At 28.1% G+C, this 20,934-nt stretch overlaps 1 protein-coding gene across 2 annotated transcripts; it reads left to right on the forward strand.

Moving 5' to 3' along the window:
• Positions 1 to 9,034: 9,034 nt before the first annotated feature.
• Positions 9,035 to 19,467, forward strand: LOC120068483 (potassium channel SKOR). 2 transcript variants are annotated; one of them, XM_039020267.1, is made up of 14 exons: positions 9,035 to 9,359; positions 9,531 to 9,830; positions 14,627 to 14,851; positions 15,095 to 15,158; positions 15,657 to 15,996; positions 16,240 to 16,535; positions 16,821 to 16,901; positions 16,998 to 17,096; positions 17,282 to 17,503; positions 17,653 to 17,841; positions 17,945 to 18,020; positions 18,118 to 18,412; positions 18,579 to 18,700; positions 18,874 to 19,467. In XM_039020267.1, exons 2-14 carry the CDS (start codon positions 9,601 to 9,603, stop codon positions 19,113 to 19,115), a joined length of 2,481 nt encoding a protein of 826 aa, XP_038876195.1. In that variant the 5' UTR covers positions 9,035 to 9,359; positions 9,531 to 9,600; the 3' UTR covers positions 19,116 to 19,467. The 2 variants fall into 2 exon arrangements, with proteins under 2 accessions (XP_038876195.1, XP_038876194.1); XM_039020266.1 differs by having other exon boundaries at positions 9,036 to 9,359; positions 9,543 to 9,830.
• Positions 19,468 to 20,934: the final 1,467 nt, after the last annotated feature.

Raw genomic sequence — 20,934 nt, forward strand, 5'->3', positions numbered from 1 at the left:
ACATGCTAGCAAGTAGCAACCTCGCATATGAGGGAGACAATTGTATAGTATTTGCTCGTAAAAAATAAAAATAATAAAAGTCAATTGTGATCACATATTATATCTGTAATTAGATTCATAATTGACGGCTAATCTAACATAATTAACATCAAAATATTATAAAAATAATATTTAAGAAATATAGCAAGAAAAAGTAGAATGCCACGTCCATGATTATTATTTTTATTATTGTAAATTTTTATAGATTAATTAAGACACATGTATATATAAATGGCTAGGTATGGTTATTTAATAATTTAATCTATTTTTTATCATGCAAATCTTCAACAATTTTGCTGCTTAAAATTTATATAATTGCTTAAAAAACATCATTACAATTTTTCTTTCATATATATGTTCATGTTTATATACAAATATTTTTTAAATTTTAGACTTGTTTAATAAGTATTTAGTTTTGATTTTTAGTTTTTGAAAATTAAAATATATTAACATCATTTTCACATATAAATTTTTTACTTTGTTGTTTACTTTATCATTATTTTAAAACTACATACAAGTTTAATTTTTAGTGTTTAAAATTACGATTAATGAGTATCTCACCTTTTAATTTTAACTTTAATAAGTCCCTTAACATTGTCTAACAGATATATAAATTTTCTATTTAATATATAAAAATCTCATAAAATACTAAAACTCTTAAAAATTAATCGTTGTATTAGATAAAATATTGTTTTTGTTTCTAGTTGAACTTCACAATTTCAATTTTGTAGTCAACAGTTACATTATTCTTTTCTAAAATGTCAGGTAATACATATTAGACACACTAATCGAGATATTAGTGGTCTATTATATATTCTTTAAAGTTCAAGAACTATGAATGACACAAATTTAGACGTTAATGGACTAAAATTTTAATTTTATATAAAGTTGTGCTCCTGACATATATTTCTGGATTTATCGTTGCTCGTACGTCAATTAGTTATTATCATTTTGGCGATATTATATGATTTGAATAGGCTAGTTACATAAATAGAATTCAAGCCCAAAATAATAGAATGTGTAGTACAAGGATAAGATAATTGCATATATAGGTCAAAAAATGGTGAAAGACTAAAAAACTCATGCTTAGCCACTATTTTGCTCACTTCTTCCCAGTTTTCTTAAATTAAAAGCTATCACCGATAGCAGCTATCAGTTGCTATCGCTGATAGCTTCTATCAATTGCTATCGATGATAGCTGCTATTAGTGATAGCTTTCAATTTGAGAAAAATTAATATAATCTTGAAATATTAGTTTTAATTTGCTATCGATTATCAGTAGCTATCATTGATTCACTTTCATCAATTGGAATCAACCTCAAAATATCAATACTTAAGGCTATCGGTGGCTATCAATGAAGATTTATAAATAGTGATCAACTTTGAAAGAAGACCAACAATTTTGATTCACATTAACTATCACTAATAATCTTTTATTATGGCTATCACTGATAGACTTTCACCCATTAGAATCAACCTGGAAATATTAACACTTAAGGTTATCAATGATAGACTTCTATAACTGGTTATCATCTTTAAAAGAAACTCGATATATAGATATCACATAAGTTCTATCACCAATATCACTAACATCACTCATATTATGGTTATCAGTGATAGTTTCTTTCACTGATAACATCACTGATAAGATACTATCAATGATCTCACTGATATCATGCTATCAGTGATAGTTCTCTATCACAAATAATGTGCTATCAGTGGTAGCTTCTATCACTGATAACATGCTATCAAGTAGCTTCTATCACAGATAACGTGTTATCGAGTAGCTTCAATCATCAATAACATCAATCATCAATAACATGCTATTAGTATTAGCTTCTATCACTGGTAACATGCTATCAATAGTAGCTTCTATCAATCATAGTCATTGAACACCTTTTTACCTCTTTCTTGTCCTTCCCAAACATTTATAAGTCTCTTTTCTTTTCGATGATATCTTCTATTACTGATAAAGAGACTATTAGTGATAACTTCTAGGCATTTCACTTACATTTTAGTTTAAGATTCTACTTTATTAATTAAATTCACTAAGTTGGCTATCAATGATAGATTTTTATAAATGACTATTAACTATGAAAATATAATCAAAGATTAAGCTATCAATAATAGAAAATATTAGTGGCTATCACTGATAGACTTTCATTTGTTACTTATATTTATTATTTATTATAATAATCAAACTTGATGATTAGTTTGTTGGTGTTAAGTCACTTATGAATTGAGTACTTTCAAGTCTTGGGTATAAAACTTAGCCTCATAATTATTGTAAAAAAAAAAGAGAGAGAGAGAAGAAGAAAAAATTCAAATAAAGGAAAGAAAAATTTTAAAAATAAGAGAAAGAGAAGAAGCAAAAACTGAAGAAAGGAAAGAAAATTAAATAGAAAAAAAAAAAAGGAAGGAAAAATCGGAGAAATGAAAGAAAAATTAAAAAAAAAAAAAAAAAGAAAGGAAAGAAACAGAAAATCGGAGAAAAGACAGAAAATAAAATAATAAAAAAAAGAAAGGGAAGAAGCAAAAATTGGAGAAATGAAAGAAAATTAAAACAAAAAAGAATAAGCAAAAACCGAAGAAAGAAAAGAAAATTTAAAAAAAAAGAAAGGAAAATAAAAGAAAAATAAAAGAAAGAAGAAAATATCGGATAAAGGAAAAAATAAAATAAAATAAGAAAGGGGAGAAGAAAAAACTGGAGAAAGAAAAGAAAATGAAAAATGGAGGGAATAAGCAAAAATCGAAGAAAATAAAGAAAATACAAATACTAAAAAAAGAAGGTGTACAACAAGACAAGATAAGGGAAGGCGAAATTGAAAATTAAAAATAATATCAAAGATTGACTAGTCAGCTCATCCATATTTGTAAATATTTTAAAGATGTAATATATTTTTAGATTTTTTTGTCTTATTCTACTATCTATTACAAATATTCATTTAAATATTATATTGATATATCTAAAATTATACTTATAAGAACTTGTACTCCTTACCTAAAATCCTAGATCCACCACTATTTATATTCTAGCTAGCTCTAAAATCTTATCGGTGAAATTTCACATTTACCATTTGGCATTATATTTTCCTTAAAAATGAGTTTTCATACGAATAAATCAGTTGCTTTCTGAAACAGTTTTGTTTGTCATCATCTCATCATCTCTTGTTTGTTAAATAATAATTAATTTGCTAATTTATTTAACAAGTATTCTTAGAGGTCAAGGTATGTTTGTAAAGCTTGTACAACTAGATCTTACACTTTACACTTTGTACTTACTAATTTTTGGCCATTAGATCGTTACATTATCAAAAGCTTATTTGTGATCAAGGAATTTGTTTTGATCACCAAATTTATTGTTTGATTTTGACAAAATATTAGAAGTTTAGTAGTTCTATATTGGAAATGTTCAAAGAAATCATGAGCTTCAAACACCATTACAAAAGGAATCTATGTCTTTCGTTTCAAGTTGTCTCAGTTAAAAACACTTTAAGTGTGTAACTCTACTTAAATTCCCTTTTGTATTCTCTAGTCTGAGAGTGGAAAAAAAAAGTGTGAGTAATTAAAAGTTTTGAGATATCGATTTTGTAATTAAGATCGGAGAGAGATTTCTGTGTGATTGTAATAATTTGTCATGTAATAGATTTTTTCTGGTCTGTGGCTTTTTTTTTTTTAATTTGGAGTTTTTCTACGTCAATTTTTGTGTTTCTAGTTTTATTCTTATGGTAGTAATGGGAGATTATTTCCCTACATTCATTTGGACTATAAATAGGTGGACATCCATTAGTAACTTCTATTTTATATCCTGAAGTCTTTTATTTTTTATATGGTTTTTACTCTAACTTGTTTAAGAGTTTTTCACGTAAAATCATTGTCTGTTATTCTCTATCTCCTCCTTCTATTTTATTTTTATTCTTATTTTTTATAGTCTATTGTAGTTGTGATCTTACTCTATTTACATCAAAATTCTCTCAACACCATTACATTTCAATTTACTATTTTAAGACAAGTTTTTTTTTAATTTTTTTTTTTAAAAAAAAAAAAAAAAAAAAAAAACTCTATTCTTATACGATGGTTTTTTCCTATCATGATGCAAACATTCCGTTGACTTTCCTAATTTAGATTTGTTGTGTTCATCCTTCATATTTCATTCCCTAATCCTAATTTAGTTTATTTTTCTTATATATTCATGCAACATCAAGGGGAAAACAATAGAAAACAATAATTCACAGATTAGTTAAGTTTTGGATTTGAGAATAAATCAATTTTTATTGGGTTTCTTTTTTCCTTTTTAATCCCTAGATATTAATATTAATAGTTTAAAATTGACAATAACTCCAAATAATTAGTTAAAAACAAGAAAATGGAGGCAAATTTAAACTTTTGATGCCCTAACAAAGTAGCACGACATGTTTGAAATTAGGTCCTATGATGAGTGTCGGATAAAAACAAGATCATGTGCAACTTCACTCAAAGTTTTAATTGCTCAAGGAGAAAAAATAAGACAAGATTTATTGTCTTAAGGTCCACCATTTTGTAACAGTACTTGTGGCCCTTGCAATAAATTATGTGAAAGCTAGTGAGTAAAACATTGGGAGTAAAATTAAATTTAACTCGAAAAACATTTCTACACTCACGTCATGTCAAATGAAGCAAGTCGGATATTGGAATAAAAACTAAAAGTTGTACTCAATAATTTAATACGATTTTTAAGAGGTATCTTGTACCGCAACACTTTATTTTTATACGTTTATTCATCTACTTTTTTATTATACATGTGACTATAATCTCATGTCCAAAAGTCAATATTTATTTAATATATATACATATCATAGATTTTATATTATTATTAGAATTTAAACTACTTTTATAATTGAACCAATATAATTAGTTGATATTTAAATTAAAGGTAGTTTGAATTTATTTAAGAAAGCAAATAAATGAATATTTCTCTCAATTTGTTTCTTTTTTCTCAAACTGTTTTTATGCTTAGTCTAGTCTTCGAAAGTATCATTTTATCTCCAAGTTTTTAGAAATCACAAAACCAAGTAGAGTTATCAAATCATGTTTTTTTTTTTTTTTTTTTTTGGTTTTTTAAAATGATCAAAACAAAAAAAAACAAGCTATTAGATATGTATGATTTTTTCTTTTTAAAAATAAAAGGTTGAAATTATTATAAAGATAAATATTTTCTTTTCAAGTTTTCAATATACAATCTTTTTAGGAACAAGTATTCAACATAGAATTAAAAAACTTAACACTTATTTATGAGACATACGAATTTAAATGATTTATTGATCAAGAAATATGGTCAATCTAAACCTAACTCAAAATAAAAGTATGTACCATCAATTAAAATATAGTAGTTTGAATCCCTCCACCTCGTATATATGTTATTGAAATTAAAAGATATATATATATCTATTAAATTGACAATGAAAATGAAAATTTTATTAGGATGAAAATAACTAAAAATTATCTTAAATTCCATAAACAAAGAGAATATAATAAAAGATTTAATATCTGTTGAACTTATATATATATATAAAGTTTCAAATGTACATGTATCATTAATTTTTTTAAAAAAAAAATAATTTTTTTTCTTTTATATTAACTAAGGCCCCTTGATAAAAAAAATGTTAAATTTAATTCACTTTTAAATTATCAAATAAAAATCCAACATAAACGCAATTTTCTGTTTTTCTTTTTTCTTTTTAATATCGTTAATTACACCATATTTGATGTGCAAGATGTTAAATTCATAACCTTCGAAGAAGTAGAAATATTTTAATCAGTGAGCTATGTTTCCCTTTTTTCTTAGATATAAAGTGTGAATTAATTTTTTTTTATTTGAATAAAGAGATTCTAGCCTTCAATTTTTTTAAATGGTTAATAAAAAATTATCAACAATAAAATAAAAAGAAACCAGAACCTTTAAATGTTTTTAGGCGTCATTTACTTCAAAAAAAATGCAAATGTGAATTAGGAATAGACAATGAAAATTTTCATCCCCTAATGTTTATTAAAATACGAATCAATTTTGCTCCACTTTATATGAAGTTCTATTGTATAAAAGAAGTAATCACATTTATCTTCAATACTTTATCGATTTCATTTTCATTCTTATTCTTTATTCTGTGGGCACAATGGCTTCTTTGCTTTTTTTTTTTTTTTTTTTTACTCTTTCTTTTTTATTTATGAATAAAACTCTAACTTTTTAACTACTTATTTTTCATCACAACTTCTACATTATCTCTTTTTTTTCTTCTTTAAGATTTTATTTTCATTACAATATATCTTATTCCCATTACTTATTGTTTTTCTTTTAATAAAATACCATATTAATTTATTCTTTTCGTACACATATATTATTTTTTCACAAAAATTGAAAATTTCTATTTAATTTTATTAGCAAGTATTGATTATTTAATTTATAAAAATATTTTTTATTAGATAATACATGTAGCCAATATGACCGCAACTCAACTTGCATAAAACTTATACTATCGATCTCGAGGTCAACGATTTGTTTCTCCCACCTTCAATATTATAAGAAACAAAAAGAGAAAAAAAAAAAAAAGACAACACATACAAATAAATTTAATATTTATTTTCTTTGAACATCTTTTAACTGATGTAGTTTGATTTAATTAGTATTTATGTATTGATATCAAATAAATTAGGGTAATTGTAATGAGTAGTACTTTTAAGGTGAATAATTAAGTGTATAGCAACATTTTTAAATAATTGCAAACATGTTAATTTTCTCAAATCTCCTTGTTTGTCAATTTTTTCAATCATTTTCATAATATACCCAATTTCTTACAATATTCGCTCTATTTATTTATACATGATTTTCATTGACTTTTCTCTCTTCTTTACAAGTTTCTTTCCCCGCTCTCTTATTATTTTGTTGGTATTTATCATTACGTTTTTTAGCACAATAAATTGTGAGATTCAAATTTTTTTTTTAATCAAAAGTCTATGTCTTATGCCAGTTGAACTATGTCATGTTGACTTCTATCATTGTAGATCTTTTTCATAGTTAGAAATCTACTCTAACATACTTTTATTTCACAACCTAAATCTTTTAATGATAAATTATTATGATGGATAGATTTCAATACAATGCACAATTAACATATATTATATCTTTTCTATTACTAATAGATTTCAAATAAATATTTTTCGTTGTTTTTCTCCATTTTCTCACTTTGTTTCTCCAATTTTGTTTTCTCCATATCTTTTACTAATAACTCAATAAAATATTCAAAACAATTTGAAGCAATCCCTTTTTTAAAGCAATCCTAAGAACTAGAAACAACAAACTATAAGTTGCAGGTAAACTATCTGCTATGAATTGATTGAAGATTAAAGTATGTAATAAAAGCCTATAAGTGGCTTCTATGTATATGATATATAATGAATCATTGTCATTGGTTATCGTTGATAGAATTCAAATAACATATAAATTTATAAGTTATAAACTTTAATCATTGATAGAGTCCATCAGTGATACCTCATATCACTGATAGAGTCTATCTATGATGGATACCTCATATCACTGATAGAGTCTATTTATGATGGAGTATCAATGATATAGTTATTGTTGATAATAGTCTATCGATAATATACTTTTCTCGTTGATTATAGATTTTATTATCGGTAGTGATAGAAGTCTACCACTAATATGAATCTATTAGTGATAAAAGTATATTATTATTACTTATAGCAAAATCTATATGTGTTAAACTCTATGGTTATAAAGTCTATCATTCATAGATTTTGAAAACTAAATTTAAATTTTATCATTTTTGTTAATGTTTTGGACTTGATTGTTATATTTACAACTATCCTAATAAATTAATTAAATAAATTCATTATTTAATTAAGTATAATTATCATTACGTGTTAATGTTAAACAAAGCACTAGAACAAAAAAAAAAAATATTTGTACGAGAAATGAGATAATTAATATAGTAATAAAACGAATTAAAATTTATTATGAATTATGTTAACTAAAATTACATTAACATATTATTTTGTAATGCATTCCATTTTTTATAAAAAGAAAATAGTGAACAACAAATCAGAAAAAAATAATCAATTATCACTAGGTATTCTAGTAATCATACTCTGCGTGGTTTCTATTTTGATTCCGGATAGTTTGAAGTAAATTAAATCAAAAAAAGAAAAAAAAAAAAAATATATATANATTTTGTGATAGTCCCTCCCGACATTTGATATGTCATTACATGATATATTTAATTCATAGGCCACACAACTTTTCAATCCTTATTTTATAACAAACAATAAACAAATCTCATAAGTAAGGTTTAAAATATCGATGTCGACGAAAATATCAAGATCTTAACTTTCTGGAAATTTCAATTGAAATACGGATAAAATATCGATTTCGATAGATATTTCTGAAAAAATTATAAAACCAAAGAATTAAAAAATAAATTTAAATTTTATGATTTCCAAGTTAATATATGTATTATTTATATTATATTTATTAGCGGCATTTTGATGATTATTTTTATTTTTATTTTTATTTTTTTTGTTTTGTGATTTTTTCAACCATATAATGAAAATTAAGATTCGCCCTTCATGTCGATGTCAAACCCATAAAAACGTAGAAATATCGAAAGAAATATCGACATTTTAACAAAATTTAATACCATGCTCATACATCATTACTATAATACTAGAAAAAAATTCAATCCAATAGTTACATTGCCATTAATTTAAATGAAATTGAATTTCATTTTGTGATTGTGTTTAAATATAGGAAATTATACCAAAAAATTTATAAATAATAACAAAATATTACGATCTATTTGTGATAAATCGCGATAGGTAGTAAACTATTATATGTATATATGGTAATAGAGATAGACACAGATAGGCTCAAAATTAGTTGTAAATATTTTAACAAAATAATTCTCCTTCACTTTGAGCTTATTTTAATATCCAGGAGGAGAAGGAGTATTAAAAAATAGAAAAAAAATGTTGTTATCGTGACTATAAATTCATATCCTCGGTATTCGTCAAGAATAAGATGTCGATCACTTCATTCTCAACGATTTTATAAACTTTTTTTAACCTCTTTGGTTCTTCATTTTATCTAATCTTCAATCTTCATCCCTTACAATCTCTCTGCATTTTCTCTTTCCAACCTTAGGCATCGTCGTAAAGATCTCCGTGAAAATCTGAATCGCGTGTTTCGATTTTCCAAAAGTTTCCTCTCATTTCCGGCTCGTGATTCCATCTGTACACACAATCAAAACCTTTAAAGCGATGGATTCTACACGGTAATTAAGCTTCTTCCTAAATTCTCCTCTGTTTCCAAAATCCACGATATGATCTTCTCATCGTTCCCGAATCTTCTAGCTGAACATTGAGTTCAGCGATTGAGTTCGCCTTTCTTTCTCCTTTTTCCTTTAATCAACCATGTAGATCTTCAATGTCTCACCTGGTTCCAGCAATTGATGCAGGAAGAAGAACGATTAATCGGCGGCAACTACTTGTTTATGTGTTGAAGCCGAGAAGAGGATGGCCGTAAGCGGCGGAAGAGAGGAGGAGGAAGGAAGCCGGCGGCTGGATTCGTCGTCATCGGAGGAGGAGTATAACGTAGAGAGCGTTCGTGAACGGATCACGTCGTCGCGAGGGAGCCGATTCAATTTGATTCAGAAACAGTTGAGAATTGATCGGAATAGTAGAAGGTTTAGCCGTGAAAATCTCATTAATGGCATTAAGTGCCTCGTTATCCTCCCTGACAGCAGGTACTTACCTCAATTTCAATATTATTTTCAATGATTTTTCAAAACTTTTCAGATTTTTCCCTGAATTGTCGCCTTCCTTCGGCCGCGCTATTTTCGCCAGCGTTTCAATTTAATTTGTTGGTTTTTTTTTTCTTTTGGAGTTTTTTACTTTTTTTTAAATTGTTATTAGTTGAATTAAATTAAATTTATCGATATTTCCTGCAATGCACTAACTAACCACTATTAATTTTTTTTTTTTGTAAGAAAGTATTCATAAATTTCACTAAAGCATTTGTTTTATAGTTTGATTTTAAGTTTACTTGAGGAACAATTCCGTAATCGTATTTCATAAGTTCATAAATTAAAAAATGTTGTGGAGATATGTAAAGCTCAATTTTGTTCTACTTAAAAAAACTTAAAATTTTAGGCTTGACATCCTTTAGTTTTGGATTTTTTGTTTTTAAAACTAAATCCATAGATACTATTTTTACCTTCAAATTTTTTTTATTTGTTATCTATTTTTTACTATTGATTTTAATTAAAAAAAAACAAAGTTAAATTTTGAATACTGAAAAAAAAAAGTTTTTTGGCTAAGAATTTCAAATCATGATAAAAAATAAACTTAATTTTTAAAAACCAAAAACAAAAAACGAAAGAATTATCAAATGGAAGCTTAATTTTTAAACATTCAATTCTATAGCTTATTAAATTTTTTTAAAGAAAATTGGAATTTACCTGACACAATTTTTAAAATTAACTCTTAAATTTTTGTTTGTAAAAATTATGTTTATTATTTTTCATTTTTTATTATATTTTCACACACAGTCAATTATTAAAGAAAAAATTGAAAATTTTCAAAATAGAAAAATAAGGAAAAATATTTACACAAAATAGTACAATTTTAACTATATTTGATATATAGAAGTCTATCAATATTATAAATATTTTTATTATTTTTATAAATAGTTTAACATTTTTTTCTATTTACGAGAATTTCTAAAAAAAAAAAAAAGACTTCTAAAATTTTTTAGTTAAAATTTGATTAAGATTTTGACAACATTTTTAGAAAGAAAAAGAAAGAGATCGTACTGGGCTAAAATTTTAAAAGCATAAAAATTAAAATTAAGGTGAATAAATTAATATGGTATTTTATAGTAGAAATTATTAGATGTGGTTGCAATGATTTGACAGTAAATAACTTCCCTTTTTTTTTATAAAAAAAAAAAAAAAAAAAAAAAAAAAAAAAAAAACTAGCAATTAGTTGATACATTATTTTATTTATAAATGTCACACGGTTTTCCCACCATTTGACACCATTGTATTTAGTTTAAGTTAGTTTGACGTAGAACCGAAAATTGGCGGTGTTCCCGCCATCATTTTTCACACACGTGGCAGAGAAGGTAGTTGACGTTTCAAATTTATGTGGCCAATCTGTGTCTGGTTTTGACACTTAAATTAAATTATAATTTCAGGTGACACTGTTTGTCACATAAAAAAATAATATTTGGTTCTTGTCACTTTTTTATCACACCTCATATCAGCTGGCACTTTCACAGCGTTGCCTTAGTTTTAGCATTAATTTTGGGTTTTCTTGATTTGTACGTTTTTTTAATATCATTTTTCAAGTCTTATTTGCCTTGCCGTATATAGTATTTACTAAAATACTATATGAAAATTATTGGGGGAATAATCTAAATGTTTTCTCAATTCCAACCATCTTGGTTGAGGCTTCTTTTGATATCTTTGGTCTAGTATTTTTCTTCTTTTAAAAAAATCATATTGGTACATAGATTTCAAAATATTATATATTTTAGTTCTTAAGTTTTGAATATCATTTCGAATTAGTTTTTAGGTGTTAGAGAATACCACATTGAAATAATCAAGGAATCTCATATTCTTTATAAGATAGATGAGCTACTCCTCTTATTGTCTTGGTTTAGAGATGAATTTCTATACTATCTAATATTTGTATCAATAAAAAGAAATTGAAGATCGGACCAAAAATGATGGATCCAAAAGAGACACTATCTTAGAGAGTATATTGAGAATATCACATGGAAAAATCAAGATCTTATGAGATAGAAACAAAATTTGAAAAATTTTAATTTGAATTTCAATAACTATATAAGGAATTACTCCCAGCCTTTTGTTGGTCTGGGGTTATCTTTTGATTTTCGTGTCTTTTTCCATGATATGGAAAATGAAGATTTTGTATAGAAAGAAAATGGAGTAAAGAGAGATCACAATCAATTATCAAAAGGTCAACTTATATGGGCTTATTTTGCTCATATCATATTATGGGTAGTTGGCAAACTTTTGGCTAAGATTGCCACGTTGGCACAAGTTAATGGAAGATGTCTCAATTAGATGCTTTTTAATTTGGTAATTGAAGAAGCTACAAATTTTGGTTTTCAAACTTCAAGAGAAGAACAGGGTCAGAACCTTTTGGATTCATCCCGATCTTAAGAACACGTGTATGTTCATATGAAGTAATCAAGTTTTTGTTATTACAACTTCCATCCATTTTAATAATCATTTGATTTTTTTTTTTTAAAATAAACATATTTCATCCATATTTTTTATAATGATTTATATCTTTCTTCAATAAAATAGTTTAATTCTTAGTCAAATCCCAAAAACAAAAACAATTTTTTTTAGTTTTCAAAATTTGCCTTTGTTTTTTAAACCATTTGTGAAAAGTATATAACAATGGAAGAAACTTGGAGGTGGAAGTAGTGAGCATAAGTTTATTTTTTTTAAAAAAAAATACTAAACAAAATGGTTACCCAATGAGGCCTTAACTTTTGAATTATATTCAAAATAAAATTTGAATTTTGACTCGACAAATTGTATCTTGAATACTAAGATCCGTTTAGTAACCATTTGATTTGATGGTTAGTTTAAAAACCTATAAATATCTCCTTCTACCTCTAAATTTATTGTTTTTTTATCTACCCTTTACCAATCTTTTCAAAAACTAGGTTAAAATTTGAAACCTAAAAAAAGTAATTTTGAAATTTTATATATATATATTTAAGAATTTGGTTAAGAATTAACTCTTGTACTTAAAAAAAAAATGTAAAGCATTGTAAGAAAAATAGTAAATAAAAAATATGCTTTTTTTTAAATGAAATGATTACAAAATGGGCCTAAATAACTAACTTATTAAATTGATGAAAAATTTAGAGAGTTAGCCTGCCATATAATTAAATATTTCATAATTTTCCTAAATTTTAGTATTATTCCATAATTAAAATTTAGAAATATTTTGGAACATTTTTAACCTTTTGATATTCTCTCTCATCTTAAAATAAAAAATATATCATTTCTAGATTTACAATTACTTATAAGGATCTTATTTTTTGAAATATTATTAATTACATTATCTCTAATTAATAAATTTTTAAAATATTTAATTCTTTTTCTATTAAAATTATTTTCTAATTTCAACATTTTTTTTTATTAATTTGTAGTTGATATTTATTTAATGTAGGATATTTCAAATTAATGTTTTCTTTGTTTTAGATTTTTTTTTTTATATTCCTAGTTGAAAATTGATCGCTTATTCATTGAGATCTCAACTATTTGACTCAACTATTTATCAAATATACTGATAATATACTGAAATATATATANTATATATATATATTGCATATACCACAATTTATTTTTTACTGTGTTTATAAATGTATTGGAAAATGTAAAATATATTTGATTTTGAAAAATGTATTGGAAAATGTAAAATATGTTTGAATTTTAACCTTTCAAATGAAAACAATATGCATACCCTAGTTTATTTGTGAAATATATAGTATAGTGCAGTATATATTAAATATATCTTATTTTTTTTCCTTCGAAGCTTCTCGCTAATTTTTGTTTTCAGTTACGAGAGCAACAATTTTTAGATTTTTGGAGAAATTTTACTAGATTTAAAAAGAAAATTGTTTTGGGAAGTTCATAAACACTAGAAACTTCCCCTACATACTAGTTTTGGTATTAATATTACAATATATATAAGTTTTCTTAAGAAAATAATGGTGAGGATAACTAAAAAAATAAATCGAGTAAGTGTTTAGTATGAAATAATAACTCATTAAATTATTCGTGTAAAAAGTAGGAAAGTATAGACATTATGTAATTAAACCTATGTATTTAGGTTATATGCATAGAAAACCCTAAATTTAAATATGATATTGATTTTCTTTCCTTATCATCCTATTAGGGTATTAGAGAAAAAAAAACCACAAAAATGGCCCTTTCTTTTTTAGATTCCAACTCATTTCACAACCCTTTCAAAATGTGCTGCTTGGCCTTTGAAATATATGTTATAATATGAGGCCATAGGAACATAAGTGGTTGGGTTTGGCTTACTTATTTGAATCCACTAAAGTTAGTTATTAAAAAAACTTCAAATTATAGAAAATGAAAACAAAAATCAAGCCAAACCAATATGGTGATGAAAATAAAGCTGACTGAAACGGTATCCAATTTTAACCTTTCAAAGGAAAAAAAAAAAGTAGTTGAAAGTTATTGATAAAAATATATATATAGATATTTTGAAATATTATTAAATTGTTGAGTAATTAGATTTGCATGTTAGACTTACATTTAAATAATCTATTATTACTATAATTGAAATTTTATTAATTTATTATTAAGTAGCTGCAATAAGCGTGGCCAATCCAAGCGTAACTTAGTGAATAAAGATAGTAATCATAATCCATCCTCACCCTGCAATTGCAATAGTTGAACTAAAAAAGGTGTATGAAGTGTTAGTGATATGACCAACTGAAGTTTTTAAATAATATGAAATGCAGGTGGTATAGAGCGTGGACGAAGTTCATACTGATATGGGCAGTGTATTCTTCCTTCTTCACGCCCATGGAATTCGGATTCTTCAGGGGATTACCAGAGAATCTATTTATACTCGACATTGTTGGACAAATTGCTTTCCTCTTAGACATTGTTTTCCAATTCTTCCTTGCCTACAGAGACCCGCAGACATACCGAATGGTCTATAAGCGCACTCCAATAGCTCTCAAGTCAGTAATTAATTCCTTTTTCATCTACATTACCACTCTGTTTTTGGCTCTATATGAGATTAATGTTCACTGTTTGATAGGCCAAAATAAGTAATTTTAGTATAATTTGTTTATTGGAGTGGAAACGTCTTCTGTGTGATTTTATATCACTGAAGATAGGTATTTTTTTTGCATATTAGTGGGTAATGAGTCTATATCCAGATTGATACTGTCATTGATTTCACCTATTTTTTTGCTCTGCAGGTACTTGAAATCCACTTTTGTGACTGATTTGCTCAGCTGTATGCCGTGGGACATCATTTATAAGGTAACACTCTATCAAAGCTTTCTTTTATTTTTCTAAAGAGTGTCTGATGGAAGCAAAATATACTTAGGAGGCTTTATAGTTAGGGGTCTTGGTTAAAATGGTAAACTCATGATCATTCTTCATGTACTATAATTGGCACTGGCATAGATGAAAAAGGTTTCCTTCGAATTTCTTTTCTAGTTGGTAATGATTCAGTTATATTCAAATTTCCACCTATTTGAATTCACAATAGGGAAGGTTGTTGGCTTGTGACCATCTTATATATTAATTAGTGTTCCCTATTCAAGTTTACAGATGGTTGACTGTTGAAACTTGAATAATCCTTTTATTGCAAATACCTTAAGCTCTCGTCAGATATATTTATCTACCATACACTTCTGATAGCACCACTCGTTATTAATACTCTTCTTAACTGCAAAGATATATTGCTAGATACTATTGGGTCTTATAGAATGGAAAATGTTTTTATGAAGGTTATTTCTATATTTGTTTGAACAGGCTTGTGGGAGGAGAGAGGAGGTGAGATACCTTCTATGGATAAGGTTATTTCGGGTGCGGAAAATTGATGCCTTTTTTAAGACGATGGAGAAGGATATACGTATTAATTATATGTTTACTAGAATTGTAAAGCTACTTGTTGTTGAACTTTACTGCACACATACTGCGGCCTGCATCTTTTACTATTTGGCAACTACTCTTCCCGCTTCTGAAGAAGGATACACATGGATCGGAAGCTTAAAATTAGGGGACTACAGTTACTCACATTTCAGAGAGATAGATTTATGGAAACGTTACACCACATCTTTATATTTTGCTATTGTAACCATGGCCACTGTTGGTAAGTTTGACCTTCTTAACATCTTCAATGATGATCCTTGAACCAATGAAATGGAAGTGCATGAACTGAAATGAACATAGTTTCTATTTCTTTCGCGATCCATCAATCTAAAAAATTGTTGATGCACATTCTGTTTAATGAATATTAGAATAACCTCCACTTGTTGGTTGTTTACTGGCATTTGGAAGTGAAATTCTAATTTATTTCTGCTGTGTTCTTTAATCCTTGTTTGTTTATGAACAGGTTATGGTGATATACATGCAGTCAACTTAAGGGAAATGATATTCATTATGATTTACGTGTCGTTTGACATGGTTCTTGGTGCTTACTTGATTGGTAACATGACTGCATTGATTGTAAAAGGATCCAAGACAGTGAAATTCAGGGATAAAATGGCAGATGTAATGAAATACATGAACAGAAATAGACTTAGCAGGGAAATCCGTGATCAGATCAAAGGTCACTTACGTTTACAGTATGAAAGTAGCTACACTGAGGCTACTGTTCTACAAGACATCCCAATATCAATCCGTGCTAAAGTAAACACTGATTTTCAATTTTATATAATTTAGTTTAGACGTAAAAAATAGTGATAACAAGAACTAATTTGTTTATCAAAGCAGTGGCATTAGAAAACACTTGTCTTCTTTTCACTTTCTTTATCATATCTTTGATTTGGGGTGGGCAGAGAGTAATGATTTGCAAATTCATATCAGGGTTAGTTAGCTTTTTAATTCTTTCTCATTTTTGTTAGGAAGTAGGTTCTTTCTTCAGTGCATAAATGAGCTTGAGTTGGTAGCATGACAATATTTCACTTTATGCAGATTTCTCAATCATTGTATTTGCCTTATATTCAGAATGTTTCTCTCTTTAGAGGGTGCTCTCCAGAGTTCATCAATCAAATAGTAAGCATTTTGTTTTCTAGTTTGTAGCAGTTGATCATTGTTTTTGTAAAAAAATAGTTTTGATTTTCTTGTTATTTCTTTGGTTTGTCTTTTTAGGTTATTAGACTCCATGAAGAGTTTTTTCTGCCTGGAGAGGTGATAATGGAACAAGGAAATGTGGTCGATCAACTTTATTTTGTCTGTCATGGTGTGCTGGTATGACTCCACTCATCATATTTTTTTGTTTCCAATTGTAATTTATTTTACCAATACAGCTCTTTTCCATGGCTTGTTTTCTCCTTTTTATGTGTACTTGCCCTTGTCAGCTTATGTAGACTTCTTCAGAGAGAGGAGGTAGTTTTATAATTTGATTCTTAAAAAGTTGAATCATATTTCTGCAGGAGGAAGTGGGAATAGGTCAAGATGGTTCAGAAGAGACCATAGATTTACTACAACCCAACAGCTCTTTTGGAGAGATTTCAATTCTTTGCAATATTCCTCAACCTTATACAGTTCGAGTGTGTGAATTATGTAGACTCTTGCGCCTTGATAAGCAGTCCTTTACAAATATCCTTGACATATATTTTTACGACGGGAGGAAAATCTTGAACAACCTTCTAGAGGTAACACAATTCACTTATGTAATATTGATATTAAGTGGCTGAATTATTTTTCTAAAGGACTATGGTTTTCAGTCATTACTTTCTTAATTAATTTCAAGAACTTCAGTGAGAGTGCATTTATAATAGAGCTAAGGATTCCATATCTGTAGGGAAAAGAAACGAACCTTCGAGTTAAGCAATTGGAATCAGATATCACATTTCATATTGGTAAACAAGAAGCTGAACTTGCTCTCAAGGTGAACAGTGCAGCATATCACGGAGATCTGTACCAATTAAAAGGTCTTGTTCGAGCTGGAGCTGATCCAAACAAGACAGATTATGATGGAAGGTCGCCTTTGGTACGGAATATACTTTTTATACTTTGTATTATATGGGAATGACATTTTCTCTTGGAGTTGACATTGAATTACTTTGGCTAAAAGATTGCTTGTTTTTCCACAGCATCTTGCAGCATCCAGAGGATTCGAGGATATAGTAGTTTTTCTTATTCAGGATGGAGTAAACATTGACCTTACAGGTTAACTATAGACAGTAGAATACAAGTGTTTTGAGGTTTCTTCTTCTCTTTAACTTATTGATAATGTGCTGTGATATTTGTTGTGTCTTTTTCCCAGATAATTTTGGCAATACACCATTAATGGAAGCCATCAAGAATGGGAACGATCAAGTTGCTGTTTTGCTTTCTAAACAAGGTGCTTCACTGAAGGTTGAGAATCCTGGTAGCTTCCTATGTACAGCAGTTTCAAGGGGTGATTCAGATCTTCTTAAGAGATTATTGTGCTATGGCATTGATCCCAACTCCAAAGATTATGATTTCCGAACTCCGCTACATATAGCTGCCTCAGAAGGACTAACTTTGATGGCAAAGTTGCTTTTAGAATCAGGGGCTAGTGTTTTCTCAAAGGACAGGTATGCAAATAGAACATAAAATACATTGTTGTCCAATATATGGAGCTTACTTGCACGGCCCTTATGAAAAATCACTTCCCTTAAAAATTAAGAAAAGCATATTTTCATATCATTTCCATATTGGATCAACAATTTCATCCTCGCTATGGTCATTTCTATACTGCAGATGGGGAAACACCCCGCTTGATGAAGGCAGAATTTGTGGAAACAGGAATATGCTTAAGCTTTTGGAAGAGGCAAAAGCTTCACAGTTATCAGAATCTCCTTATTCCTCTCGAGAATTCACAGGTATTAATCAGACCTTTTCATTTCTCTATTTCTATGTCACCAATATTCTGCCCAAGTCATAAGCAAATTGAGCTTCCATTGTACAATTTCTCAAGAAATCAAACTGGAAAATGATGAGCATAAACTCAAAATGAGGATTTAAAAAAAAAAAAAAACATTTGTTACTTTTACAGACAAAAAGCACTCGAAGAAATGTACAGTGTTCCCTTTCCACCCATGGGATCCTGAAGAAAACAAAAGACCTGGAATTGTGCTATGGGTTCCAATCACTATTGAAGAGCTCATCAAAGAATCATCAGAGCAGCTACAAGTTTCAGGTGAATGTTGTATATTATCAGAAGATGGAGGTAAAATTCTTGATGTCCATATGATTGATGAAAGTCAAAAGCTGTATCTAGTTTCTGAAACTCATTAATGAGGTCAATTGGTTATTGTTGTGTGCAAAATAAAAATTTTATAGTTAGGCCATTCTTCACCTTGGCTATGTTGTCAATTTACAGATGAGTGTAAATATAATGTTGATGAAAAATGGGAGCCTTGGTAGGTATTCCCTTCTCCTGTGCAATAGTTTTTGGGCTCCCATTGCCAACACTTGTTGTTCTGAATTGACCAAAAGGAAGATTAGAAAAGAATGGCCTAAGTTCTCTTGAAAAAAAAAATGTCATTACCTGAGAATGAAAGAAAGCATACACAAATTGCTGTTATGTGGTTGAAGCAGGGATACTTTATGCTGAATAACATTATCTTGCAAGCAATGAAGCAATATCTACACAGAATTTTGGCACTGCCACTTCTCTATTTGCAAGCTCTTGTAAAATGCTTCCCTGTTTTGTAACACCCTCTCGTTGCACTCAACTAAACTAAAAGAATTTTAAGTTTCTTTTAATTTAATCGACAGTTAAAAGTTAAATTATACAAAATACTCTATACTCCTAGACTAGACTACTTGAACCCTTGTTTTGGAAAAAAAAAAAAAAAAAAAGTGGGAATGGAGAATGGGACGAGTATGGAAAAATATAATCTCTGTCACTGTCTCCATTTAGTCTATGGGAGATCCTTGCTCCCTCCCACATTCTTCCTGTAAAGGGAGATTTTTCCATGTCGTTCGGAGCAAGTGCTCACGTGGCCTTGTCCCGTGTAACGGCCCAGCTCCTTAGAACTTATACTAGGTCATTACTATATGAGCATAAATCTTAAAGCGACTCTCTCACAAATTTTAACTAAATCAAACTAATTTTTATTAAATAAATAACTTTTGTAAAATCTAAATAACTGAAAATCTTTGATCAAGGTTCCCAAAAATATATGTTCAAAATAAATGTTTTGAAGTTTTATAAATAAAAATTTCAACACCGGAACCCTAAATTCAAACATCAAGACTGGAATTTAAAACACTAAAACAAGAAAACATGAGCGAAAACATCTCTTTGAATTCCTTCTGCCATTCATCAGAATGTCCTTGCACTTTTCTGAAGAACATAAAACATAACATAAAAAGAGTATAAAATACTTAGTCATTATCAGGGATAGGCTAAGCATCTATGTCCTTTAGATGACACTCTCTAGTGGGATGTGCATAGACTTCTACTTTTCATAGGATGGTAACTAGTGAATAGTTGAACCCACTGTACCATAGATTAGGTGTACCCACAACCTCTGGTGAATTCCGAAGGAAATACAAAGAAGTCCCAAAGGAGATCACCATTTCTGGTGGACCCAAAGGAAACACGAATCTCTGATGGATCCCAAAGGAAACACGAACTTCTAGTGGATCCCGAAGGAAACTCGAAACCTCTGGTGAAATTCCAAAGGAGATCACCACCTCTGGTGAATCCCAAAAGAAAAAAAATATATGGTAAAATTTCGAAGGAGATCACCACCTCTAGTGGGTATCTAATCATATGTAGAGGTAACTATCACTATGATAAACATAATGTTTATCAAAACATAGACCCATAAATATGTAAATACATATCATCATACTCATTGTTCATCTAGTATATCATATAAACAAAATAATTTAATTCATGCTTTCACTCATAATATGTTTCAAACATAATCAAGTTCAACTTATTTATCCTCATGCATCTAGATGCAAACAGTCTCAGAATCCTCAAAAGTATTCTTAAATTTATCGCGTGGCACAAGGACGGTTCTAGTAGTAAGATAATTTACCACGAATTGAAATTCCAAAATTAATCCAAGAAATCAACCTCCAACAAAAACTTCAATTA

This window comes from Benincasa hispida, chromosome 12 (assembly GCF_009727055.1).
Source record: "Benincasa hispida cultivar B227 chromosome 12, ASM972705v1, whole genome shotgun sequence".
Lineage (NCBI taxonomy): Eukaryota > Viridiplantae > Streptophyta > Magnoliopsida > Cucurbitales > Cucurbitaceae > Benincasa > Benincasa hispida.

Excerpts from the sequence above, each read along its gene's own strand:
- LOC120068483 (XM_039020267.1), top strand. The coding sequence starts at position 9,601 with ATGGCCGTAAGCGGCGGAAGAGAGGAGGAGGAAGGAAGCCGGCGGCTG. Across the intron at positions 15,997-16,239 it reads TGTAACCATGGCCACTGTTG|GTTATGGTGATATACATGCA; the intron begins GTAAGTTTGACC and ends GTTTATGAACAG. Across the intron at positions 17,097-17,281 it reads TTGTCTGTCATGGTGTGCTG|GAGGAAGTGGGAATAGGTCA; the intron begins GTATGACTCCAC and ends ATATTTCTGCAG.